The following is a 22,805-nucleotide window of genomic DNA, read 5'->3' as shown; positions in this document are numbered from 1 at the left end:
TGGAAATTTGGTCACAATTCTAAAGCCACAAAATAGTCCTACCTGTTCTGTTCCAAATACATGTCAATAGGTAACAAAAATAATAAACTGCAAAGATGAAATACTACTTTAATATTAAACATACCTATGCAATCTTGGGATTAAACTACCTAGTTGTTATGGCTTCTTTGATATGTTACGTAATTGGATTCAGTATTAAGAGGTTTTTGTGGGTTTTTTTAGTATTAAGATTTTTTTGTGACTTTCCAAGGATTAAAAAGTCTAAGAGGGAATTCCCTGGCGGTCCAGTGGTTAGGACCCTGTGCTTCCACTCAGGGGCCTGAGTTCAATCCTAGTTGAGGAACCTAGAATCCCACAAGCCATGCAGTGTGGCCAAAAAAAAAAAATCTTTTTAAAGTAGAAGACACTTGTTTTTAGAGGAAAAGAAAGTAATGTCTATCTGTGGAATATGAAATTGAAATTAATAGAATTATACTAGCAAATGTCTAAAAACAAAATATAAATGTTTTGTCTTTAGCTGCTATAGCAGCAAGCAGGTAGCCACAAATAAGAGAAAATAAAAATTATAAATACAAGAATCTTCTTAAATCTGTTTGTCTCTGTTCTAAACTAGGAAAACTGAAACCATGGGGACAGTCTAAAGAAAACAATTCTCTACATGAGCATGTCAACAGAGTTAGCTTCCACAAGAAAACTTATAAACAACCTCGTCTCCAGACCAGGTAAGAACATAACTATTCAGTTCTATAATTCTTTTAATTTGGAAAACTCTATATAAAAGCAGAGTTTTGGGGATAGAGTCACAGAAATAGTGGAGTTTAAAAAGAAGGTGGAAGTGGAATCATACAGCACTTAGAGTACATGTGCCTAGGCAATATCACTGCTGCTGCTGCTGCTAAGTCACTTCAGTCGTGTCCGACTCTGTGTGACCCCATAGACGGAAGCCCACCAGGCTCCTCCGTCCCTGGGATTCTCCAGGCAAGAACACTGGAGTGGGTTGCCATTTCCTTCTCCAATGTGTGAAAGTGGAAAGTGAAAAGTGAAAGTGAAGTCGCTCAGTCGTGTCCGACCCTTAGCGACCCCACGGACTGCAGCCTACCAGGCTCCTCCATCCATGGGATTTTCTAGGCAATAGTACTGGAGTGGCTTGCCATTGCCTTCTCCGAGGCAATATCACAGTGGGTTCTAATTCAGTAGGTGTGAGATGGTACCCACACATCTGCATTGTTTCTGAAGCTCTGCAGGTGATTCAGAAGACCCAGATTCACAGCACGGCTCTTACATGACCTATCTACCAAACAGTGCACCTGGATGTCCCTCCAAATATCGATCATGTGCCCAGGGCACCTAAGTATGCACACAGATGTAAATTCTCACACCCAGGGAAACTAGGCTTACTAGGCTTCAAGGCCCTGCACAGGGGGAAACCCCAGTATAATCCTTAGAGGCTTCTTTCTGCATGAAAACCAAGTTAATGCCAGAGTCTGTCCTGGGCTGCAACTGGTCCTGGTTTGGTCGATTCCCTATGAGATACCCTCCTGACACAGATTTACCTATCATTTGACTAGACAGCTACCACCAAGACCTTATTATTTGCTATTAAAATCATTAACATGATTCTGGGCCTTTTTTTTCCCTCTTAATTCCTTCCCTCAAAAACCATAGTTGGCTTAAGTCAGTAGATCCTGGTTCCAGTGCTAGCACTTTTGTTAGACAATGTGATTTTGAGCTTGAATTCTACTTCCACAGATAGAGCTTTCTCACTTAAAACAAACTAAAAAAATCTCCAGGGGTTGAATTCACTCTCCAAGGTGTTTTCTGGTTCTAATTTCATGCTTGGTTTTAGAATGCTGCCTTAACATAACAAAAAAAAAATTTCTAGTCTTTTAACATAAGTGACTTACAGGTATGGTTTCCATCGCACAGACCACTGGTCATAGCGCAGTGTCCTGTAAAAGTGTATTTTACACTGGATGTCATTTTAAGTTTGGACATTATGCTAACCACAGGTGCTTTAAAGTGGTCTGTTTGGAGCTTCACCAGAGCCTAACATATAACCTGTCCTTTTGTAGGGAGGAGCAACGAAAGAAACATGAGCAGGAACGAAAGGAGAAGAAAGAAAAGGTCCTTGGAGTTCGAAGGGGCCTCATTATAGCTGAACGTTCATAATTTAACATCCTGTAAATATTTCTTTCCTCTGAACCCTTTTTTGTGAATATTTTTATACTGTCCTCTTACTTTAGTCAAAAGACCTTTTTCTGCTCTTAACTTTGTTCATATACATATATGTAGTGCCTGTGGCTTCTTCACATGCTATATCCCTGAAAAGACATTACCTTTAAAACTCACAAACTCTTCTGAAATACTTTTTACCTAAGCCCCTGTACAACTAGCTCAGTTTTCTACAAAAGACCCATCACAGATTCTTGACCTAGATTTTTAAAGTCAAGTGCCCTCTGCTGGCTCTAGTAACAGAACTTCAATCCTCTTCTAGGCAAAAGCATTTTCCTAATGGTAGCCAATTATAACAGATACTTTAGTAGAAATTGAACAATACAAGTTATGGATAGGGTAAGCTGTGAAAGGCCACCTCTTCATCCTCTAGAGAATCTAGTAATCTTACTGAAACTGTAGGCCATTTGGGTTGGTAAGACATCAGTATTTTACCTATGTGAAATGTTTCATTTAAGCTTTTGTGTACTTCATGTAATTGTCAATTACATATCTCTGTATTCTTAAAAACAAAACTATAGCTTATTCTAGCCTGGCTTATTTAGAAATACACAGGACCATATTGACAGTTGGGGATTGTGGCTTTAAGGATTACTGTGCTCTGTCAAACTGCTATCTTACTCGATTTATGGAAAAGACTAGAGTCGCTTAGTATCATATTCATGTTTGTTGCACCTGAGTGGAGTGTCTGTGTTTTGTACGGCTTGAGATTTTCATGAATAAAATTTTTTCTCACAGTGGTAAGATTCATTCTTTGTAAATGTAATTGGTTTCCAAAATTTACTTGACCAACCAAGACTAATGAGAGTTGACTTGTACTCTGTGCATCCTTTCTTGACCTCCTACTCCTAGAAGAAATGATTATGTCTTTCTTCTGTATTTTCACAGCACCTGTCAGATTCTATTATACTCATTTTTATACACACATGAGCCCAGAGAACATGGCACAGAATATGGCATACGCCTGGGTGCTCAATAAACTCAGATTTTGCTATCAAGAGGCAGAGACCAAATCAATCAAGAAATGTCTGTCAACTACCCTGCTACTGTGAAGGGAAAATGATACAACTATTTTAGAAAACAGCTTTGCAGTTTCTTTAAAAATTTAAATATACATCTATATTATATTTATAGCAAATAAAATATTTTATAGCAAATGTTTAGTGCAAATATTGATAGCACTTTTATTCACAGTAGCCAAAAAGTAGAGAAAAATCCAACTGTCTTATCAATAGATGGATTAAAAACACTAAAAAATGAAATACTGATAAACAATGCAACGTGGATGAACATCAAAGATGTTATGAGAAGTGAAAAGAAGCCAGACACAAACTTACACAGAAAGTAGATCATATTATGGGGCTGAGATGGGAATAAAGTTAGTTTTAGGTGTTTTAGTCACTAAGTTGTATCTGACTCTTGAGACCCCATGGAGTATAGCCTGCCAGGCTCCTCTGTCCACGGGATTTCCCAGGCAAGAATACTGGAGCGGGTTGCCATTTCCATCTCCAGGGGATCTTCCTGACCCAGGGATGGAACCCAGGTCTCCTGCATTGCAGGCAGATTCTTTACCATCTGAGCCATCAGGGAAGCTGACAGAAATTTCCTAAAATTAGCTGCATAAAGTCTGCGCAATTCTGGAGGTCCAATGGTGTGGCCCCAGCTTCAATCCCTGATTGGGGAACTAAGATCCCGGAATCTGCACAAAACAGCCCTCCACCAAAAAAAATCATTGAATTTATGTACTTAAAACAGGTGAACTTTGTTATGTAAATTATACCTCAATAAAGCTGATAAAGACAAATAATTACATGAAAATATTTTAGGCCAACATGATGGAAAAGCTGTCAGCCTGGTGTATTCTTATCTTAAACTTGGCTCTTGTTGGATATTCTAGCTGTATCATATAGTTTCCTATCTCCTCTAACAGGACAAGAATTGATCAGTTTAAATTTAATCAGGGTCTTGTTTCTGGCACACGCAATCTCTAATACTTAAAGTGACTGGGGAAGCAGCCAGGGATCATGCATCTTTGGAGCACCAGCAATGTAGATGTTACGGACTGCATGTTTGTGTCCACCACTCCCTCCCAATTCATTTGTTGAAAATCCTAATTCCCAATGTGACTTGGTACTTGGAGGTGCACTTGGAGGCCTTTGGGAGGTAATCAGGTCATATGGGTGGAGCCCTCATGATAGGATTAATGCTATTAATATGAAGAGAAAAGACTAGAACTTGTTCTCTCCATGTAAGGATACAGTAAGAAGGCAGCTGTCTACAAGCCAAGAAGCACTCACCAGACACCAGGTAGGCAGGTCCTTGATACTGGACTTCCCCGCCTCCAGAACTGGGAGAAATACACATGTGTTTCGTTTAAGCCACCAAGTCTACGGTAATTTGTTACAGAGCTCAGGCAGAATAAAACAGGTATTTTTCCCCCAGTGACTTCTATAGCATCTTTATCTTAACGTCTTCTACAGCAGTCTCCTCGCCTGACAGCTAGATAAGAAAACAGAAGAAACACAGGGAATAGAATGGTAGAAGGCCATCAACAGTCATTTCAGAGCCTCCCTGTTTTGGGAACCACCTATTAGTATAGGAACTATTCCTAACAGGAATTGTTCTAACCCAAAACAGTTGTTTACATAGTAACTGCATCATTACTTGCATTCTTTAAGTTAGATATCACTTAAATCCTGTTTCCTCTCAACAGCGGCATTTAGCTATGTTTTAGGGAAGACATACAAGCCACTGTTTGGACGCCATTTTAAAAAATACTTTATTTTTGTGTCACTGTGGATTCCACTGCCCTCAGCAATACAGAAATACCACATGGTCACTATTTAAAAAGTCGTGGATTAAGCTCTGGAGAATTTTCATAGGCAAATTCTTCTGTGTGGGCCGGATCTGTAAATACTCCAATAAAATCTATTTCCAAGAAGAATGGACCATCCACTTTATCAGCCAGAGTGAATCCAATAGATGAGATCTAAATTAAAAACAGAAATTGATCAAAATCTTGTATGCTGATGTTGTCCCTGGAGTTTTAAAATCCTGTAATTACTATAGCTTCATGTACATACTATCAGCCCTTAACATGTATACCATAGTACTCAAGTGCTGCAGCAAATTATAACAAGAAGAAATGACTGCTTTTCTTTCCACATTTTACTTCTCTCTTTAAAACAGTGCCACTTAAGACTAATAAGTAAGAATGGATGTCTAATGGAGGTTCCTTGGAGCTCCCCTGAGCTCTATTTTAAAGCTAAAGTAAAATGTAGGCATGCTGAAAAGATGACCACACTGAAATTCCTCCAAGTAAGGGGTTTGGTTCACAGGACAGTTCTGAGTCAGCAACTGTCTAGGTATAACAAGAGTATACTTAAATAGGAATTTTCATCTTTCATTTGCCAGCCTTCAAAAATGAACTGAACTAATCCTCACATTTCTATTTCACTAAAGGTAATAAACGGTCCTTCCCTGATGCTGAGAAAGATTAAAGGCAGGAGGAGAAGGGGATGACAGAGGATGAGATGGTTGGATGGCAACACCACCTCAATGGACATGAGTTTGAGCAAGCTCCAGGAATTGGTGATGGACAGGGAAGCCTGGCGTGCTGCAGTTCATGGGGTCACAAAGAGTCAGATACGACTGAGCGACTAAACTGAACTGAATATATATGGTCTTCCCAGGTGGCGCTAGTGGTAAGGAATTCACCTGCCAATGCAGGCAACACAAGAGACTCAGGTTTCAACCCTGCGTTGGGAAGATTCCCTGGAGAAGGTAATGGCAACCCTCTCCAGCATTCTTGCCTGGGAAATCCCATGGACAGAGGAGCCTGGTGGGCTACAGACTGTGGGGTCCCAAAGAGTCAGACACACTAAACACACATGCAATACAGTTCTGAGTGAAAATACAGGAAAATGTTACCTTGTCGAGCAGAAGCTGGTACTGGGCATCCCGGATTCTTCCTTGATTAGAGAAGAAAAATTTGGAGAAAGGAATCTGAAAGAAAAAACCATTGACTTCAAAGCTGAAATGTAAGCAACTGAGGCATCTGTATAGAACTGTAATTATAAAATAATAATGCTTTATATTTAATTCTAAAATTATCTAACGTGAAGTTATAACAAGTGGCTTAGTCATTTGGATCACAGATGGAAAAAAATTTCAATGAAATAATCTAAGTATTGCAAGAAAACACTTGTAAACCTTTGCAAGCCAGAAGTCCCAAAGGAAAAAATTAAAGAGTACGATTACAACTTTCTGATGGCAAAAAAAAAAAAAGTATCCTAAACACAAAACTTTTACAGATAACTAAGGAAAAGATCAAACAACCCAACAGAAAAATGGAGATGGGAGAAACAGGCACATCCGTATACTGTTAGGACTGCAGATTAGTCCAACTCTTAGAGAACAGCTGACAGTTGTGGCGCGCAGGATTCTAAGAGAACCCCAAGATTTCCACCTTCAGTGCACACACACCTTCTTCCAGGTATTCAGACGCTAACCTCAGTGCTGCTGTGAAGGGACTCCACAGAAGTGGGGTCCCAAACCAGCTGACCTTAACATAGGGAAGATGATCCTCTGTAGGTGTGACAATCACTTGAGCTCATAAAAATGCCTGGTGAAGAAGGTTAGAAGCATCAGAGGGACTCAAAGGGGGAAGTGAGGGAGACTCTCCACTGCTGGCTTTGAAGATGGAGGAGCTCAATGGCAAGGAGTGTGGGCTGCTTACAGGACCTGAGAGTGGCTTCCGGCTGACAACCAGTAAAGAAACAAGGATATCATTACAACCACAGCAACTCAGTCAGGCCAATAATCAGAGTGAGCTTGGAAGTGGATTCTTCCCCAGAGCCTCCAAGAAGAATACAGCCCAGCTGACACCTTGTGTTATCAGCCTTAGAGGGCCCTGAACACTGAACCTGGCCATTTCTAATGGCTGTCTAATCCGCGGCTTACAGAACGTGAGCTAACAAATATGTTGTTTGAAGCTGTGAAGTTTGTGGTATTTTTAACACAGCAATAGGAAACTAACAGCAATACCTAACAAAATTTGAAATGCTATAATCTGACCTGCCAATTTCACTTTTAGAAATTTATATTACAGATAAACTCCGACAAACACATAAATATGCAGCTTTTTCTAATAATGACAAAAAAAGGAAAAATAGAGGAATAGTTAAATAAATTATGATGCAATCATATAACTAAATACTATATGGCTAATTTAAAAAATGCAGTATTAACAGATCTATACCTGATGCTGTGGGAAGACGTCTGCAATATATTATTAGTAAAAGGGAAGATATAGACAAAATCTATAGTGTAAACATAATTTGTGTTATAAAAAACAAAATTTTTTTGGCCATGCCGTGCAGCTTGTGGGATCTTAGCTCTCTGACCAGGACTGAACCCGAGCCCTGGTAGTGAAAGCCAAGTCCTAACTACTGCACTGCCAGAGAGTTTCCCTAAAAAGAAATTTTTTAAATGCCTCCAAAAAAACTAATAAATTTACTGTAGCAACTGGGAACAACCCAAGTATCTATCAATAAAGGACTATTTCAAGTAACTATTGGATACCAGAATCAATCCAATCAACTATTGGATAACAGAAAATACCAAACAAAAAAACAAAAAAACGAAGAATAATTACATTTAGTGATATGGAATCTTTCCAGGATCTAAATTTTAAAAATATAAACCTGTACAGAAGGCGCATAAAGCATACTACTATTTTTAGTAAAAAGAAAAAAAATGAAGTATATGTGCATATATATTTGCTTATTAAAAAAACTGTAAACCTATGCAAGAAACTAATAAACATGGTCACCTATAGAGGGTAGAGGGGAAGGGTAGAAGGGAACTGAATGGGAGTGAGAATTCTGTGTATATATGTAATTTTGATTTTTGAACCAAAAAAAAGTGAATTAAAAAATAATGTTCAGATTATTTATCACCCAAAACACTTGACATAAAGTGAAAGTGAAGGTTGCTCAGTCATGTCCACCTCTTTGTGACCCCATGGACTATACAGTCCATGGAATTCTCCAGGCCAGAATGCTGGAGTGGATAGCTTTTCCCTTCTCCAGGGGATCTTCCCAACCCACGGATTGAACCCAGGTCTCCCACCTTGCAGGTGGATTCTTTATCAGCTGAGTCACAAGGGAAGCCCAAGAATACTGCAGTGGGTAGCCTATACCTTCTCCAGCAGATCTTCCTGACCCAGGAATCAAACCGGGGTCTCCTGCATTGCAGGCAGATTCTTTACCAACTGAGCTATGAGGGAAGCAGACAAACTCAATTCAAAGTTCATTTAATAAACCACCATTGCATAAGATTACGTTATTCAGAAAGCAAATTCAAATGCAGTCACATCCTCATTTCACCTGCTCCCTTCATTTCTGTTAAACAAACCTGGAAGGGACACCCCCATCCCCACCCCAGTTTCTCATTTTGCATCCTGGTTTGGCACTTCAACTACCTCATTATTCAAAATGTATTCAAGGAGCATGTGTCATCCACTCCCCCCAGCCTTTTGTCTTTTTGTCACATAATTTGATAAGATGTCCACACCAAGGAATTTTTTAGCCTGGAAAACAATGAAGCTAAGATGGAGCATTAAATCTGTACAATTTGCTTAAAAAAAAAGAAAAGGATAAACAATTGTTTCTCTCTCTACAAATGACACTAGCATGCATAATTTTTCCATCACTTTCCTCTGTTTTCTTTCTATAATCAGTGTAAATATTTGTGCATCTCACTTCTATTTACTAAGGGAGAATTATTTATGAAGAAGGAACTGAACTGAACTGAAACAGCAATTAATAACATTTAATTTTTAAAAATTTCTTCCCCAATACTTCCCTTAATAATTTAAAGAAAGGTTTTGCAAACAACTATTATTTCCAGCCAAAGATCAGAACATGTAACTTCAGGAAAGAAAGTAATAAGTAATTGCTAATGATTAAATGGTAATGATACTAGAGAATAATTTGGCAATGTGCATCAAAGCTCTTAAAAATGTATTTATCATTTTTTTCTAGGTATTTTATTTCCAGGAAAACATCTAAGAAAATAACTCAGGATGTTACCTCAGAGTTTGATGTAACAGTGAAAAACTCTGAACACAATCTAAATGTACAACAATAGAGGATGGATTAAATAAATTGTGTCTATTTATATTTGTGCAGATATTAAAACTGATGTAGAAATATATTTCAACAGAAAATTGTTCATAAAATTCAGTTCAGTGAAAAATATATGTTATAAAATAGCACTGGCACAATATTATTTTCATAAAAAAAGTGTAAATAGAAAAGTCTGAAGGTACATACTAAATTAAAAATAGTATTTTATTTCTGGGTTATGGTAACACAAAATTATTTTCCTTTTCTGCATCTTGTAGAATTTCTATAATGAAATACTTGTTTTATTTAATAATTTGTTATATGCATTCCTTGCATGCAAGTGTTACGTATGCAGTACTTTTTGGTTATATATCTCTATTAGTGTATAGATACATTTCTGTGTGTGTGCATACTCAATTGTTCAGGCAGCCTCCAACTCTTTGTGATCCCATGGACTGTAGCCCACCAGGCTCCTCTGTCCATGGGTTTTCCCAGGCAGGAATACTGGAGTGGATTGCCATTTCCCCCTCCAGGGGATCCTAGCAACCCAAGGATCAAACCCATCTCCTGCGTCTCCTGCATTGGCAAGTGGATTCTTTACCACTGAACCATCTGGGAAGCTCAGATATGTATGTAACGCCTACTATATGCTAGGCACTGCACTGCTCTAAGTACAAGGGAAACAGCTATGAACAATACAAAGTCCCTGCTCTCAGAATTTACAGAATTTATGTTCCAGAGGAGCAGAGCAGACAGTGACAATAAACAGACAGACAACTGAATGAATGAATAGTTGTACTTAATGGTAAGCTCTAAGAAAAAAAAACAGGATATTATTATTGTGTGAGAGGATGCAACTCTAGCTAGAGGGATTAGGAAAGGCCTCTCTGAGGTGACTTTTGAGCTGAGAAGTGAATGATAAAAAAGAGAAAGCACATGAAGAGCATGCCATAGGATATAGCATGAAACACAAAGGCAATGACAGAAGTACACCTGAGTTTGACACACACAAGGGGCCGAATGGAAGAGGGCAGGAGGAGAGACTGAAGGTGAAGACGGGGTCTGCTACTACAGGCCCCATGGTCCTGTTAAAGCGTCTGGACTGTATTCTCATAAGGAGAGATCGCTGGAGGGTTTTAAGCACGTGAGTGATGTAATCTGAACTATGCTTTAGAAAGATCACTCTGGCTGTTGTGTGCACAGTGGACTTTAGGAGGTAAGAGGACAAAAGAAGCTCTTGCAGTAATCCCAAGGCCTGAACTAGGGTGAGAGTGGACGAGATAGCTAGAAATAGACAGACATGCATTTTGGAAGGAGACGTGAAAGAATTCGTTAACAGACTGGATGTGGGTTGGAGTGAAAGGAACCAGGATGACTCTTAGGTTTAAGTATGAGCAAAATGGAGACTTCCTTTTGAATTTATAGATTAAAAACCTTCAATAGACAGAAGAAAGGAATGCACACTTGGTTTTGCCCTCACTCTCTGAATCTCCATTTATTTTCCTTCGGGTTAACATTTTTTACCTTCTAAAAGTTTCTTCTCCCTACAAAGTATGACTGCCTTATAGTACCAAGAAATAACTAGAATAAAAATGTTGATAACATAAAGTATGAAGTATTTATTCCTCTTAAGGGAGCCTTTCTACTCAACTAGGGACACTAGCTAGGTACAGTTGCCTGAAGAGATATGCAGGAACGTAAAAAGAATCACCTACAGTATTTGTGCACAGGGCAGAGATATACTTATGACTCGGCATGGACCTGGCCATACCCTTATCAAAAGTATTTACTGGAGGACTTCCCTGGTGGTATGGTGGATAGGAATCATCTGTCAATGCAGGGGACACGGGTTCAATCCCTGGTCTGGGAAGATTCCACATGCTGTGGGACAACTAAGCCCATGCGTCACATCTACTAAGTCCAAGAGCTACAAGTACTGAATCCGCACACTCTAAGGCATAGGTTCCACAACAAGAGAAGCCACCACAATGAGAAGCCCACACACTACAAGGAGAAGTAGTTCTTGCTCACTGCAGCGAGGGAAAGCCGAAACACAGCAATGAAGACTCAGTGCAACCAAAAATTAATAATTTTTTTTTAAAAAAGTATTTACTGATTAATGACACTACCCTTATGGCAGAAAGTGAAGAGGAACTCAAAAGCCTCTTGATGAAAGTGAAAGAGGAGAGTGAAAAGGTTGGCTTGAAGCTCAACATTTTCAGAAAACAAAGATCATGGCATCTGGTCCCATCACTTCATGGGAAATAGATGGAAAAACAGTGGAAACAGTGTCAGACTTTGTTTTTTTGGGCTCCAAAATCACTGCAGATGCTGATTGCAGCCATGAAATTAAAAGACGCTTGCTCCTTGGAAGGAAAGTTATGACCAACCTTGATAGTATATTAAAAAGCAGAGACATTACTTTGCCAACCAAGGTCTGTCTAGTCAAGGCAATGGTTTTTCCCGTGGTCATGTATGGATGTGAGAGTTGGACTGTGAAGAAGGCTGACCGCCGAAGAATCGATGCTTTTGAACTGTGGTGTTGGAGAAGACTCTTGAGAGTCCCTTATACTGCAAGGAGATCCAACCAGTCCATTCTAGAGGAGATCAATCCTGGATGTTCATTGGAGGGACTGATGCTAAAGCTGAAACTGCAATACTTTGGCCACCTCATGCGACGAGTTGACTCACTGGAAAAGACTCTGATGCTGGGAAAGGTTGGGGGCGGGAGGAGAAGGGGACGACGGAGAATGAGATGGCTGGATGGCATCACCGACTCTGTGGACATGAGTTTGAGTGAACTCCGGGAGTTGGTGATGGACAGGGAGGCCTGGCGTGCTGTGATTCATGGGGTCGCGGAGAGTCGGACACGACTGAGCGACTGAACTGAACTGAACTGAACTGAAGCTAACATTTATATTAATGAAAGAAAAAAATCAATTATGTAAATCTTGCCTTTAGGTCCTCTTCCTTCTTTCCCTTCCCATAGTCCAAGAGGAATAAGAAAACTACAATGTAACTGTGACCAAAAGACCTCATTTTCATACAAGAAAAGACTTGTGCTGTTGTTACCTTGACCTCCTGCCAGTAGGGCCCCCCACGGGTGAACATGAAGTAACTGTACATCTGATCCTTCCTCTGGATTATATCTGTGTCCTCCCTGATATTCACCATCCAAGGTCGACCATCTCCACGGACACGGAGATACAGAGTGTTGAACTGGGACCAATCGTAAGATCTCTTCATCTCAAAAGGGCCCTAAGGTACAGAAAAGAATGTTAATTTCACCTCATTTTCCACTATTAGCAAAATGTGAGTCACCAACACCTTTTACAGCATCAAAGGGATCAACAAGTCATTTTTCTGCCTTTTTCTGCTTTCTACCACTTTATGAAGGCAGATAAATCTCATGATTCTTATTTTAGCACAAAATACTGACCTAGTTAAATGTTTCTAAGTTAATGTTCAAGGCATGATTTGCATAGGACAATGTTTACATGGGATAGACACTTTTGACACTGAACAGAAATGAATTACTGCATGTATTTTCTTTCCCTGGGTCTAGAGAGCAATGGCTTCTGAGTGGGCCATTTTACTGAAACTGCCTTCCCTTAAATCAGAAAACTATGAAACACCTCAAGCTGTGTTTTTGTTTTTGGCTACAGAGCATGAGGGATCTTAGTTCACTGACTGGGGATCGAACCTGTGCCCCCTGCAGCAGACGCACAGAGTCCTAATCACTGGACTGCCAGGGAATTCTAGACCTCAATTTTTAAAACCAATATTATTTTAACAGCTACCATCCATTGAAAATATACATTAACCACTTGGCATGCATAATTTAATCTTCACAACAGCCCTATAAGATAGGCACTATTATCATTGTTTTCCATTTTATAGATGAAGAAACTGAGCACTCAACTCATAACTGGTAGGTCCAGTGCTGTTTAACTCCAAAATCTATGTTCTTAAAGACTAACTAAATGGTCTCTCTTTGAAAGCAGAATGTAGTATTAGTTTCCAAAGGTGTTTGTTACTTCAGAGGTCATCTTATTTCAATAATACCAATGCTCAGATAAGAACTCTTACTTACTAGCCAAACAATTTTGGACAAACTACAGAATCTCCCCAAGCCTGTTTCCTCATCTGTGAAAGTGAGATGGTTACACCTTACAAGGTTGATGTCGGGAATAAAAGGGATAATGTATATAAAGTCATTAGCACAAGAACTGGCAGGGTACACTTATCAATGTTATCAACTATTTTCATTATTCCACAGGTTATCACAGAAGTATTTTCTCCTGTGGACTGACCAAACCCATTCTGTGGATTTTCAAGGCCTGAAATAAAATCTATGCAAGTTTGTTACTGCTGAAAGAAGACTTTCTTGAGAGGGGGCCTAATACTATTCCCACCATTTGCGTTTCTCCTTAAAGCACCATAACCAAGGAAACACACAATGGTTGTGGCCACTACCAGGCACAGGAGCCTGTCCAGAGCAGCCCGGAAACAACAGCTGATCAGCAAATTTGCAAAAAGCAACAGGCTGGTGGCGAGACAAAGGAGCTGACCTAAGCAGCTTTGGAAAATGGTGTTCTGAATGGAAACCAGAAGGCTAAAGACAACAAATACTATACATGAGCATTGTATGCTAGTTGGTAAAGATGATTCTCACAGGGTTATAGGTCATAAATTTTGAAATGGCTTTTCATGTAGGATTGAATTAATAAGCAAATGTATGGTAAATGGTGGGAGACAGGTTTCACACCATTACAGATGGAAGTTATCAATACACAAGAGGGTGGAGGCTAGAGTAAATCATGTGGTACTGGATTAGAGTCAAAGCATCAGTATGAACTCATACTTAGCCTAGTATATATAAATAATTACAGACGTGTTTCCACAAGTTGATATGCATACATATATTTCCTAGCTGTGTCCACTGAGAGGTCCTAAATATAGTGTCAATACAGATCTTGGTTTCTAATACCATTCAAAAAAAAAATGAGGGCTTCTCTGAGAAATGGCTAATTCTAGGGTTGGAACAGAGAAAAATACAAAATGAGCTATAGCATCTTATAGTGCCAGAAAGTGCTCAAAAAAAACAAAAGGATGGTGGCAAGTCAAAGGGATAGGTATAATCTGAAAGAGCTCCCAGTAGCTGGAACAATTTGAACAACAAAATAAATAACATGGTATTGGATCATAACCCAAAGTGTAAGTCCATTCTAAATGACTGAATAAATAAATAAATGTGGGAGAAGGAAAAAAATCTTCCTTTGTGAAGAATTGAAATCTCAAATAATTTATGAAAATACTACCCCTTCCAGGATATAGAACTTAATCCCATACCCTACCCTACACCTTGAATGTAGGGTACACTTAGTGACTTGTTTCCAAAGAACAGAAATATGAAAAGAGGCAGCAGGGGGTGGGGTAAGTACTTAACAATAGAGTAACCTAGCAAACACTACCCTGACCAGGTGACCAACATTAACACATCAGTGATGAGTCAGGTTGCTAGCATATACCCCTGATATGATGGGAAGTGTGCTTCAACTCTATGCTATTTTTCCTAAAACCTAGAACCTCAGTCTAACCAGGGGTTAAAAAAATCAGAAAATCCCAAATTGAGGATCATTCTACAAAATACCTCACCAGTATTTCTCAAATCCTCAAGAAAAATAAGAAAAGACTAAGAAACCATCACAGAAATAGTTTACTTGAAAAGAAATCCACAGGCTGGCCCTACTTCCCACTCTAAGGAACACCAAGCCATAAAAGGGTCTGTGGGCTGTGTCAGAGGAGATGCAAATCTCCCTAGATTATCATTTCAATGTCTACCCTCCTCAGGGCTCCTCAAATATAAGTATGCCTCATCCTGGCCGAAAATGATGTTCAGAAACATGCAGCCTCTCTTCAGGAACCACTTTCCCCTTGTGCTTATGAAACTTTACACTGGTGCCAGCAGTTATTTAACCCCATACACAAGATGAGAAGCCAGGTGTTTTCATTTATAGAAATAAAAGCTGTCTGCTACAGCTCATGCTACAATGAAGTCCACCTCAGTTCACCAGAAAACTGCAGCTCCTGAATTTCACGTACCCTTGGAATCTTGGATACCATTGCACAGTACCCACTTCGGCCACTTTCCCCATCCTGGGGCGCCTCAGAGCTCAGAGTTCCATACAGCAGCGCACTTTGGTTATTCTTGCCCATTTTCAGGAACACTTCACTTCTGCCACCAATCGCTTTATCAGAAGTTACTGTCCACTTATCCAAATCTTCTTTGCTACGGAACTGCCAGACGACCTTGGCTTGTTCCATCAAGACCTCATGCAGAGGGCGGCCTTCAGGCCCTATCCAATATTTCACAATATCATCCTTTAAACGCCTAAAATGGTCCTTCATTTCTTCTTTAATTGCTTTATGAAAACTAATTTCAGGCTTGTCCTCAGGAGAAGTTATTTCCAAAGCAACTTCTCTCTGGTGATGTTCTTCCAAATTCCCTTTAATCTTCTGCTGAGAAAAGGCTTTGCCAGGAGCAGCCACTGGTTTCTGGAAACTACTGGAACAATAGTCTGCAAAGCGAGTACCCAAAAATGGACAAGAGGCAACTCTTGGCTTCAGGCATTTTCTGAGAATATAAGTGCCATTCAACAATTTATAAACCAAAGCCATGATTAAAAAAAAAAAAATCAAAGTGTAAATTTTTCCCTGGGCTACCAGGGAAAGAAGCTTCAGCAAATAGCCCAATTCCACCTATAATAAAAGAGACAGTGAGGAGTTACTAGTGTACCAACGAATACATCATAATTTCAAATTCAACATGGATCATCTACAGTGAAATTCATTGTTTTTTTCTAATTCTATATTTACTATGAGCATAAAAAAGTTTACACTGTATATAATGTATCCCACTGCTTTGTGAAAATAGGCCAAGATGAACAGAAACACAACCTCCTTCATGGAGTTAATGATCTGCCCCAAAATAATTCAATAGTGTGCTTCAAAAGGTAGTGTCAACTCTACAGCAAATTTTTATGCTACATTTTAAAAGAAATAATTGGTTCCTAAAATAAAATATTCAACTAATTCACTCCAGGATTGAGACTAACTGACATTTTAGCACTTCTTCTATAAAAAGAACAGATTACAGTCTGCATGTGGAGTCAGAAGACTGTACAGCTAGAACTGTTTACCCTCAAAGCAAAAACAGTTGATCTTTTGAGGCCTTCATTTCCTTGGGGGAAAGGCTGTGATAACACCTCCCCTACCTACCTTAAGGGATTCTTCTGTTGATCAGATAGATTGATGGCTATAAGAGGGTTCTCTGATCCAGTTAAGTCTGACAAGATCCCCAAGATTCTTCATGTCTAATAAGCTACTAGTCCAAGGCCCATACTTTGAATAACAAGTTTTTGACTATCAGTCACTATTTGAGGTCCTCAAAGACAGAACCGAAACCACAGTAGCAATAATACCATTACATTTAAATGCCATTCTTAATATTTTCAAACCACCCTGACAAATATTATCTCATTTAATCCACATAAGCCTCCTGTAAGACAGTCAGGTAGATATTTCCTTTCAGAAGGAAATAGACACCAACAGGTGAAGTAACCTGTCCAAGATTTCAATGCTAATCAGTGTGGAAGCAAGCACTAGAACCCCGGCCTTAAATGTTCCCATTTGACACTGCTGGCTCTCTGTATGTAAAACATTAGTAATATAACTTCTATGTCTCTACTGAAGTAACAACTTTGCTCTTGCAAAAACATTTAATGATTGTTGGCAGGCAGTGCTGCAAGAACCAGGAAGGTTAAATAGGAAGGCTAACAATCCCCTCTCCTACTTTATTCCAGCTACCCAGAAAATGAAATAAAATATGCAATGCTAATTTCATCATCTTTCTCTCACTAGAGAGAAGAAACAAAAACAAAAAATCACCCACAAGTAAGAACACAGTACTGAGAAACAAGATGGAATGCTGACAACTTTAAAAGCTTCAAAAATGCTCCAAATCCAACAATTCAGCTCACCTGCCTCAGTTGCTTAAGAGTCTACATCAAAATGGCACCCAGACCCCTCTATCCACAGCACAGGACTGGTCATCTTTCTAGACTGCCCATTCTCCCTCCCTCCCTACATCAGGTGGCTCATGACCTCATCTCTCCTAAGTCACTGCATTCCAGACCTGCACCCCTACCTCCAATCTACCCCACTACTCTCAGCATCTACAGAGGGCCTAAAACACAAAACCAATTCTTTATCCTCTCGACTAAAACTCTTCAGAGGCTCTCATGGTCTTCAGAACAAAACTCAACTTTCTCCACAGGGTCTGTGAGACTCCTCCAGATCTAGCCTCCGCTCATCTCTCCAATAGTCCCTCTAATCACACCCTACTCTGCTCTAATCACAGAGAACACCTGTGTTCCAGAAACTGCCACCCAACACTCCCTGTCTGGGCATCACGTCTTAGCAGATTGCTGCTCCTAGGCCAGAAATACCCTCTACTGATTTCTGCTGGCTAATTTATCCTTTGAGATTCAGCTCAGACATCCGTTACCTCCTCAAAAGAACCTTTAATTACTCAACTCCGCCAAGACCTTTTGATGTGGTCTCACTGCATACTAGTCTTAAGCTTTCCCTGCTACCATTTATTGCCAGTTCCCTTGTCAGTCTCCCTGCCAGACTGGAAGTGTCTTAAAGGGAGAGACCACCTTCACTGAGGTACTTTCAATTCCCAGGATGGTGCCAGACATGCGGGAGGCTTCTAATATTTGTCAAACAATATCTCCACATTTATTCACCAACACCGCCACTAGAGTCTTGGTTTAGGGTTTTAGTGATTCTTCCCAGAACTATTGAAATTCCCTTAACAAAGGGCTTCTTGCGCTTCCCTGGTGTTCCAGTGGTTAAGAATTCGCCTTGCAGTGCAAAGCACACCAGTTTGATACCTGGTCTGGGAAGATCCCAAATGCAGCAAGGCAGCTAAGCCCCTACGCCACAACTACTGAGCCCATGTGCTACAACTACTGAAGCCCTCTTGCCTAGAGCTCATACTCTGCAACAAGAGAAGCCACCACAATGAGAAGCCCACACACCACAATAAAGAGTAGCCCTGGCTCACCACAACTAGAGAAAGCCCACACACAGCAACGAAGACCCACCACAGCCAAAAAATAGATAAACCTTTTTTTAAAAAAGGAGGGAGAGGCTTCTCAAACTTTCAAGTGCCTTGAATTATATGGGAATTTTGTTAAAATACAGATCCTGATTTAGTGGGCACAGGATGGGCCTTATAGTCTTTATTTCTAACAAGTCCCCAGGTGATTGCTGGTGCAGAGAACGCCCTTTAGGATTTAGTAAAGTCCTAACTCATCTCTCTGACTCTGACCTCCTCCTTCTCTCCCAATCTAACCTTTGGCAACAAAGGGGATTTTTCTGAATATAATGGCACTCCCCTTATTCAGCAATTCTGTCCAGAAATTAAAACTCCTAAATTGGTACACAAGGCCCTTCAAAATGCGCCCAATTCCTTGGTCTTACTTCTCTTTCATGGGCAATACCCTCAGCTCTTAACTACAATCCTGTCTGATACACAAAAAAACACATCACTCAAAAATGACAAAAGTGACCAAGCATTCTACTATCCTGGCTAATACAAGTGACTGCCATACCTGACCAGTCATAGCATTAGCCTCACTCTAGATACATAAGCTTCTTTCCTAATCATAGAATTACTTCCATCTCTTGACTACTTTCCCCCAAATCATGTAACAGAAACCTTAGTCCAACAATAGACCCCTTCTAACATCCTTTAAATGAGATGCCCCATGGCTTTCCAGGGCATGTATTCTCTTCCACTAGAGGAAGCTCAACTTGTTCAGCTACAAACATGTTCCTGGTGGCTTCTGAATGGAAGGCACTGACATTGCTCTTCCTCCGTATTCTCATGAGAACCTGTGCATACATCTATCTCACAGCCCTTACATACTATTAGAATCTTGCTTTTATCTGTCTACCTAAGTGGCCTGGCTTTAATCTTGTACTGTGGCTTGAACATAACTGATGCTCAAATGTCTGCTAAAATAAATGAACATCTTGTAAACAGTATGTTTTTTCACATGGACCAAAAACAGAAGGGAGCCAGGAGAAATAACCACAGTTGATCTCACGTCCTGGAATCACAGGTAATATCTAAATTTCCCTGATTTCTTTAAATGATTTTTTTACCTCTACATATACAGAAAAGTGGGAAATAAATGATAAGCTTTTAAAATGGAATCTGTACAATCATAAACACGAATTCTCATTAATATCATGCTTAGGTTACACTGCTGCTGCTGCTAAATCAGTGAGTGGCAAATGAGGAGTATATACAAAAAATGCATATACACTAACATTACAAGTATAAAAATGTATGGACAAAAAAGATTTGGGGGTAAAAAAGAAAAAGACTTAAGAGTAGTGTGTAGGACAATGGGATCATAAGTAATATTATTCACTATTTTTCAACACATCAATAGTGTTACTACTTCTCTAATAATATAACTTTAATTGTAAGTGTTTTGCTTCATTCTATTACCGATAAACATAAAGTTAAAATCATTAACTGGATGATCTCCAGCCGAAGTTGCTGAGTTTTCCTGGCAATGTAACCTAAGCGGCTAAAACAGAGCAGTATTAGTGAAGTTTGTATACCCAAAGCTGATGATGTGCCAGAAACCGTTCTGAGTGCATTGATATTTTCACAACAACGATGAGAAAGGTACTATTATTATTCCAATTGCAGAGACAAACAAATGGAGGCTCCAAAATTAAATCACCAGAGGTCACACAACTAGTAAGTGGCGAAACTAACCCCAGAGTCCCGGTGTTTAGTAGGGGAGCGATCGTGACCGTGCCACAGCCCCCTTACCCTTCACCTACTAGAGCCGTGTCACCCTCACAAGCTCCCGACACTCCAACTCCAAGCAGGCGCTCACTTGCCTCCCCTGCCGGCGCCTCAGAGTGACTTCCGCTCGACTCCCCGCTTTTCCAGACCGGGTACTCCACTTTTCCTGTGCGGGGCCATCTGTTTTTCCAGTCCGGAGTAAAACCAGGCCTGATGACTCTAGAGTTCCGGTTGGGTGCAGATGGGAGGAAAGAGGAATAAGAATCTCAGAACTCTATGAACTGAGGGGGTTTTTTTGGTCGGCTAGATTCCCAAAGGCTTCCCCACCCCGATCCCCTACCGCCAGATTTTTTCTGCCCTGTGTGAGAAAGTGGGGAGAATTCAGAGAAGCTTTTCGCCTCTCCTTCCGGCATCCCACCTTCAGGCTGCAAACTCCATCCCGTATCTTTCGAATAGGACCCAGATATTGGATCCAGGGTTCACTCGCGCTCCATCCCCACAGCCGCCCAAGAGAGGTCCACGGCCTCAGAGGATTGGTTCTGTGAATTGCCCCCGCAGAATCTTTGGAGACCCACCACAAACTTGGACAGCAAACCATCCTACCCGCCCTTTCCCAATCTGGCCCCGTGGGGTCGCCCATTCCGCAGAGTTTCGATTGTATCCTGTGCACTTTCAACACAGTATCTTAATTATAATTATTCATTCACTTCTGACTTCCTCTGCCACGCTGTGAGCTCTCGGATGCACCTAGCATAACGCTAGCAGGAATTAAGCACTCAGCCTGCCTGAATTTGAATGAAAAGTAGGGCACTTAAACACGTACTCCAGGGTCCAAGACCTCGCCAAGTACAACTGCCTTTTCAAAGTTTCCTCCGTTCCTCTTTTTTTCACACCATCACCTCTTCCTTCTTTAGATTCTGCTTTGACTTCTCTAACCTCTACACTTACCTGATTCTGGTTCTCCTACCTTCTTGAACCTTTTCTAGCTTCCTACTTTACTGACTCTTCTTTCTCCTCCCACAACCTTAAATGCAAGTTGTCTCCAAAACCCATGGGTCACAGCCTTCCTCTTTTCTTCTTCTTCTTTTTTTCCCTCTCCTTCCTCTTTTCTAGCTTGTAGATATGAGTTATCTACAGAGAACCGGATAATTTCTTCCCCTGAATGCCAATATATATTTCCAATTTTTTGACAACAGTTTCAGCTGTAGGATATACCACTAGCATCTCAAATGTGATTTGTTTAAAACAGAAAATATCACACTTACCCATTTGAACTCCTCTTCTTATCCTTTCTGTTTCTGTAAATGCACACATCCTTCTAAGCTAAAAATTCTTGGCTATCCTTGGCTTCTCTCCTTGAAACCTCTCACTGACCTAAATCCTCTGTTTTGTTGCTCTCCTTTGATCTTTCACTCATGTTTTCCAAATCCAGTGAAACCCCAATCGTTGTTGCCCTATGAAATTTACATTCAATCTGCTGATTGCCTTACTCTGAACACAATGGTTTGTCTAATTTCATTTAAAAACCACCCAGATATAAACACAAAATTCCTTTGGCCTCCAAACATGCCACTCATCAATCCTAAACCCTCCATAATCTCCTACTCCATCTATACTACTCATACTTATCCTCAATTTCTTATCTGTATGGTCAGGACATTCAAGATGGCTGTTTTGCTTTCTGTACAGCCCCATGGGTCACAAGTCCTTGATTCACTGACTTGACTATCCAGTCTCTTAAGTATAGGATTAATTAGTCCCTCAGAACTGAGGAGACCACCTGACATCAACTCCCCCTTTTATAAATGGTAGCCTTTCTCTCCCCTCCACCAAGTATGGAAGATTGCTATGTTCTGTCTGCAGCCCTCGGTAGGGTGTTGTTCCAGGACCATTTGCTTCAGATCTCCTATCCAATAAATCCTTGATGTCTCTGTCCCTGTATCCAGGCTCTTTCATACGTTTGGAGGTTGGGCCTGTGGGATAGGGCCCAACACCATCCCAGGTAGTATCTACCTAAACCACACTCATTTCTCCTCATAAGAGAGTTCATACTTTCTCAGCTTGATATTCCTCTCTTCCGCATCCCATTCATTTGGTCACAAGTATTTACACAACTTCCCCATTCCCACCTCCCCCCAACTCCCTGACTTCAGGTGACTGATCTAGTGGTAGAAAGCTGGCCAGTAGTGGGTCAATCAGTTAGTCCTAGGGACTTTCTGAACTAACGTTGGAAAAGAGACCTTCTAACCCCAGGTGATGCTGGTGCAGGAGCTCCTGAGTGACCTTCTAGTATTATGAAGAAAACTGGTTTATGGAAACAGAAAATAATATCAAGATGCTAAGAGAGACAGAAATGGAAGGATAAAAGAAGATCCAGTCAGCATTTATATTGATGGTTCTAGTGGCTGAGGCTGGGCTGCATGGCTTTTCCTTGACTTCCAAGTATAAACTCTTTTACCTAAATTTATCTGAGTTGGGTTTCTTGCAACCAATAGGTCTTAACTGATACATAGAATCTACCTACTAAGAACACACCTTAAAAA

At 40.3% G+C, this 22,805-nt stretch overlaps 2 protein-coding genes across 7 annotated transcripts in view; one reads left to right on the top strand and one right to left on the bottom strand.

Moving 5' to 3' along the window:
- Nucleotides 1-2,994, top strand: part of NUSAP1 (nucleolar and spindle associated protein 1) — a 31,572-nt gene extending 28,578 nt beyond the window's left edge. For both annotated transcript variants that reach the window (XM_055436472.2, XM_055436470.2), the window contains 2 exons: nucleotides 614-722; nucleotides 2,073-2,994. In XM_055436472.2, coding sequence (XP_055292447.1) covers nucleotides 614-722; nucleotides 2,073-2,169 — 206 coding nt within the window. In that variant the 3' untranslated portion in view covers nucleotides 2,170-2,994. The remainder of the gene's footprint in view (nucleotides 1-613; nucleotides 723-2,072) is intronic.
- The window catches only part of NDUFAF1 (NADH:ubiquinone oxidoreductase complex assembly factor 1), a 28,383-nt gene extending 7,902 nt beyond the window's left edge, over nucleotides 1-20,481 (bottom strand). The window contains exons 1-5 of one of the 5 annotated variants that reach the window (XR_016038233.1): nucleotides 20,358-20,481; nucleotides 15,468-16,124; nucleotides 12,435-12,620; nucleotides 6,163-6,237; nucleotides 4,530-5,221 (exon numbers count right to left, since the gene is read on the bottom strand). Coding sequence is in view for 1 of the 5 variants with exons in the window: in XM_088839790.1 (XP_088695916.1) it covers nucleotides 5,072-5,221; nucleotides 6,163-6,237; nucleotides 12,435-12,620; nucleotides 15,468-16,043 (987 nt within the window). In the remaining 4 variants the exon portion in view is untranslated. Of the gene's footprint in view, nucleotides 1-3,553; nucleotides 5,222-6,162; nucleotides 6,238-12,434; nucleotides 12,621-15,467; nucleotides 16,125-20,229 lie in introns of those variants that run through there. The other 4 variants (XR_016038234.1, XR_016038231.1, XR_016038232.1 and 1 more) reach the window with 4 other exon arrangements.
- Nucleotides 20,482-22,805: the final 2,324 nt, after the last annotated feature.

This window comes from Moschus berezovskii, chromosome 9 (genome assembly GCF_049115385.1).
Source record: "Moschus berezovskii isolate FMDL1 chromosome 9, NW_MosBer_1.0, whole genome shotgun sequence".
Lineage (NCBI taxonomy): Eukaryota > Metazoa > Chordata > Mammalia > Artiodactyla > Moschidae > Moschus > Moschus berezovskii.
Note: the sequence above shows the minus strand (reverse complement) of the source record. Positions and strands in the feature narration are given on the sequence as shown.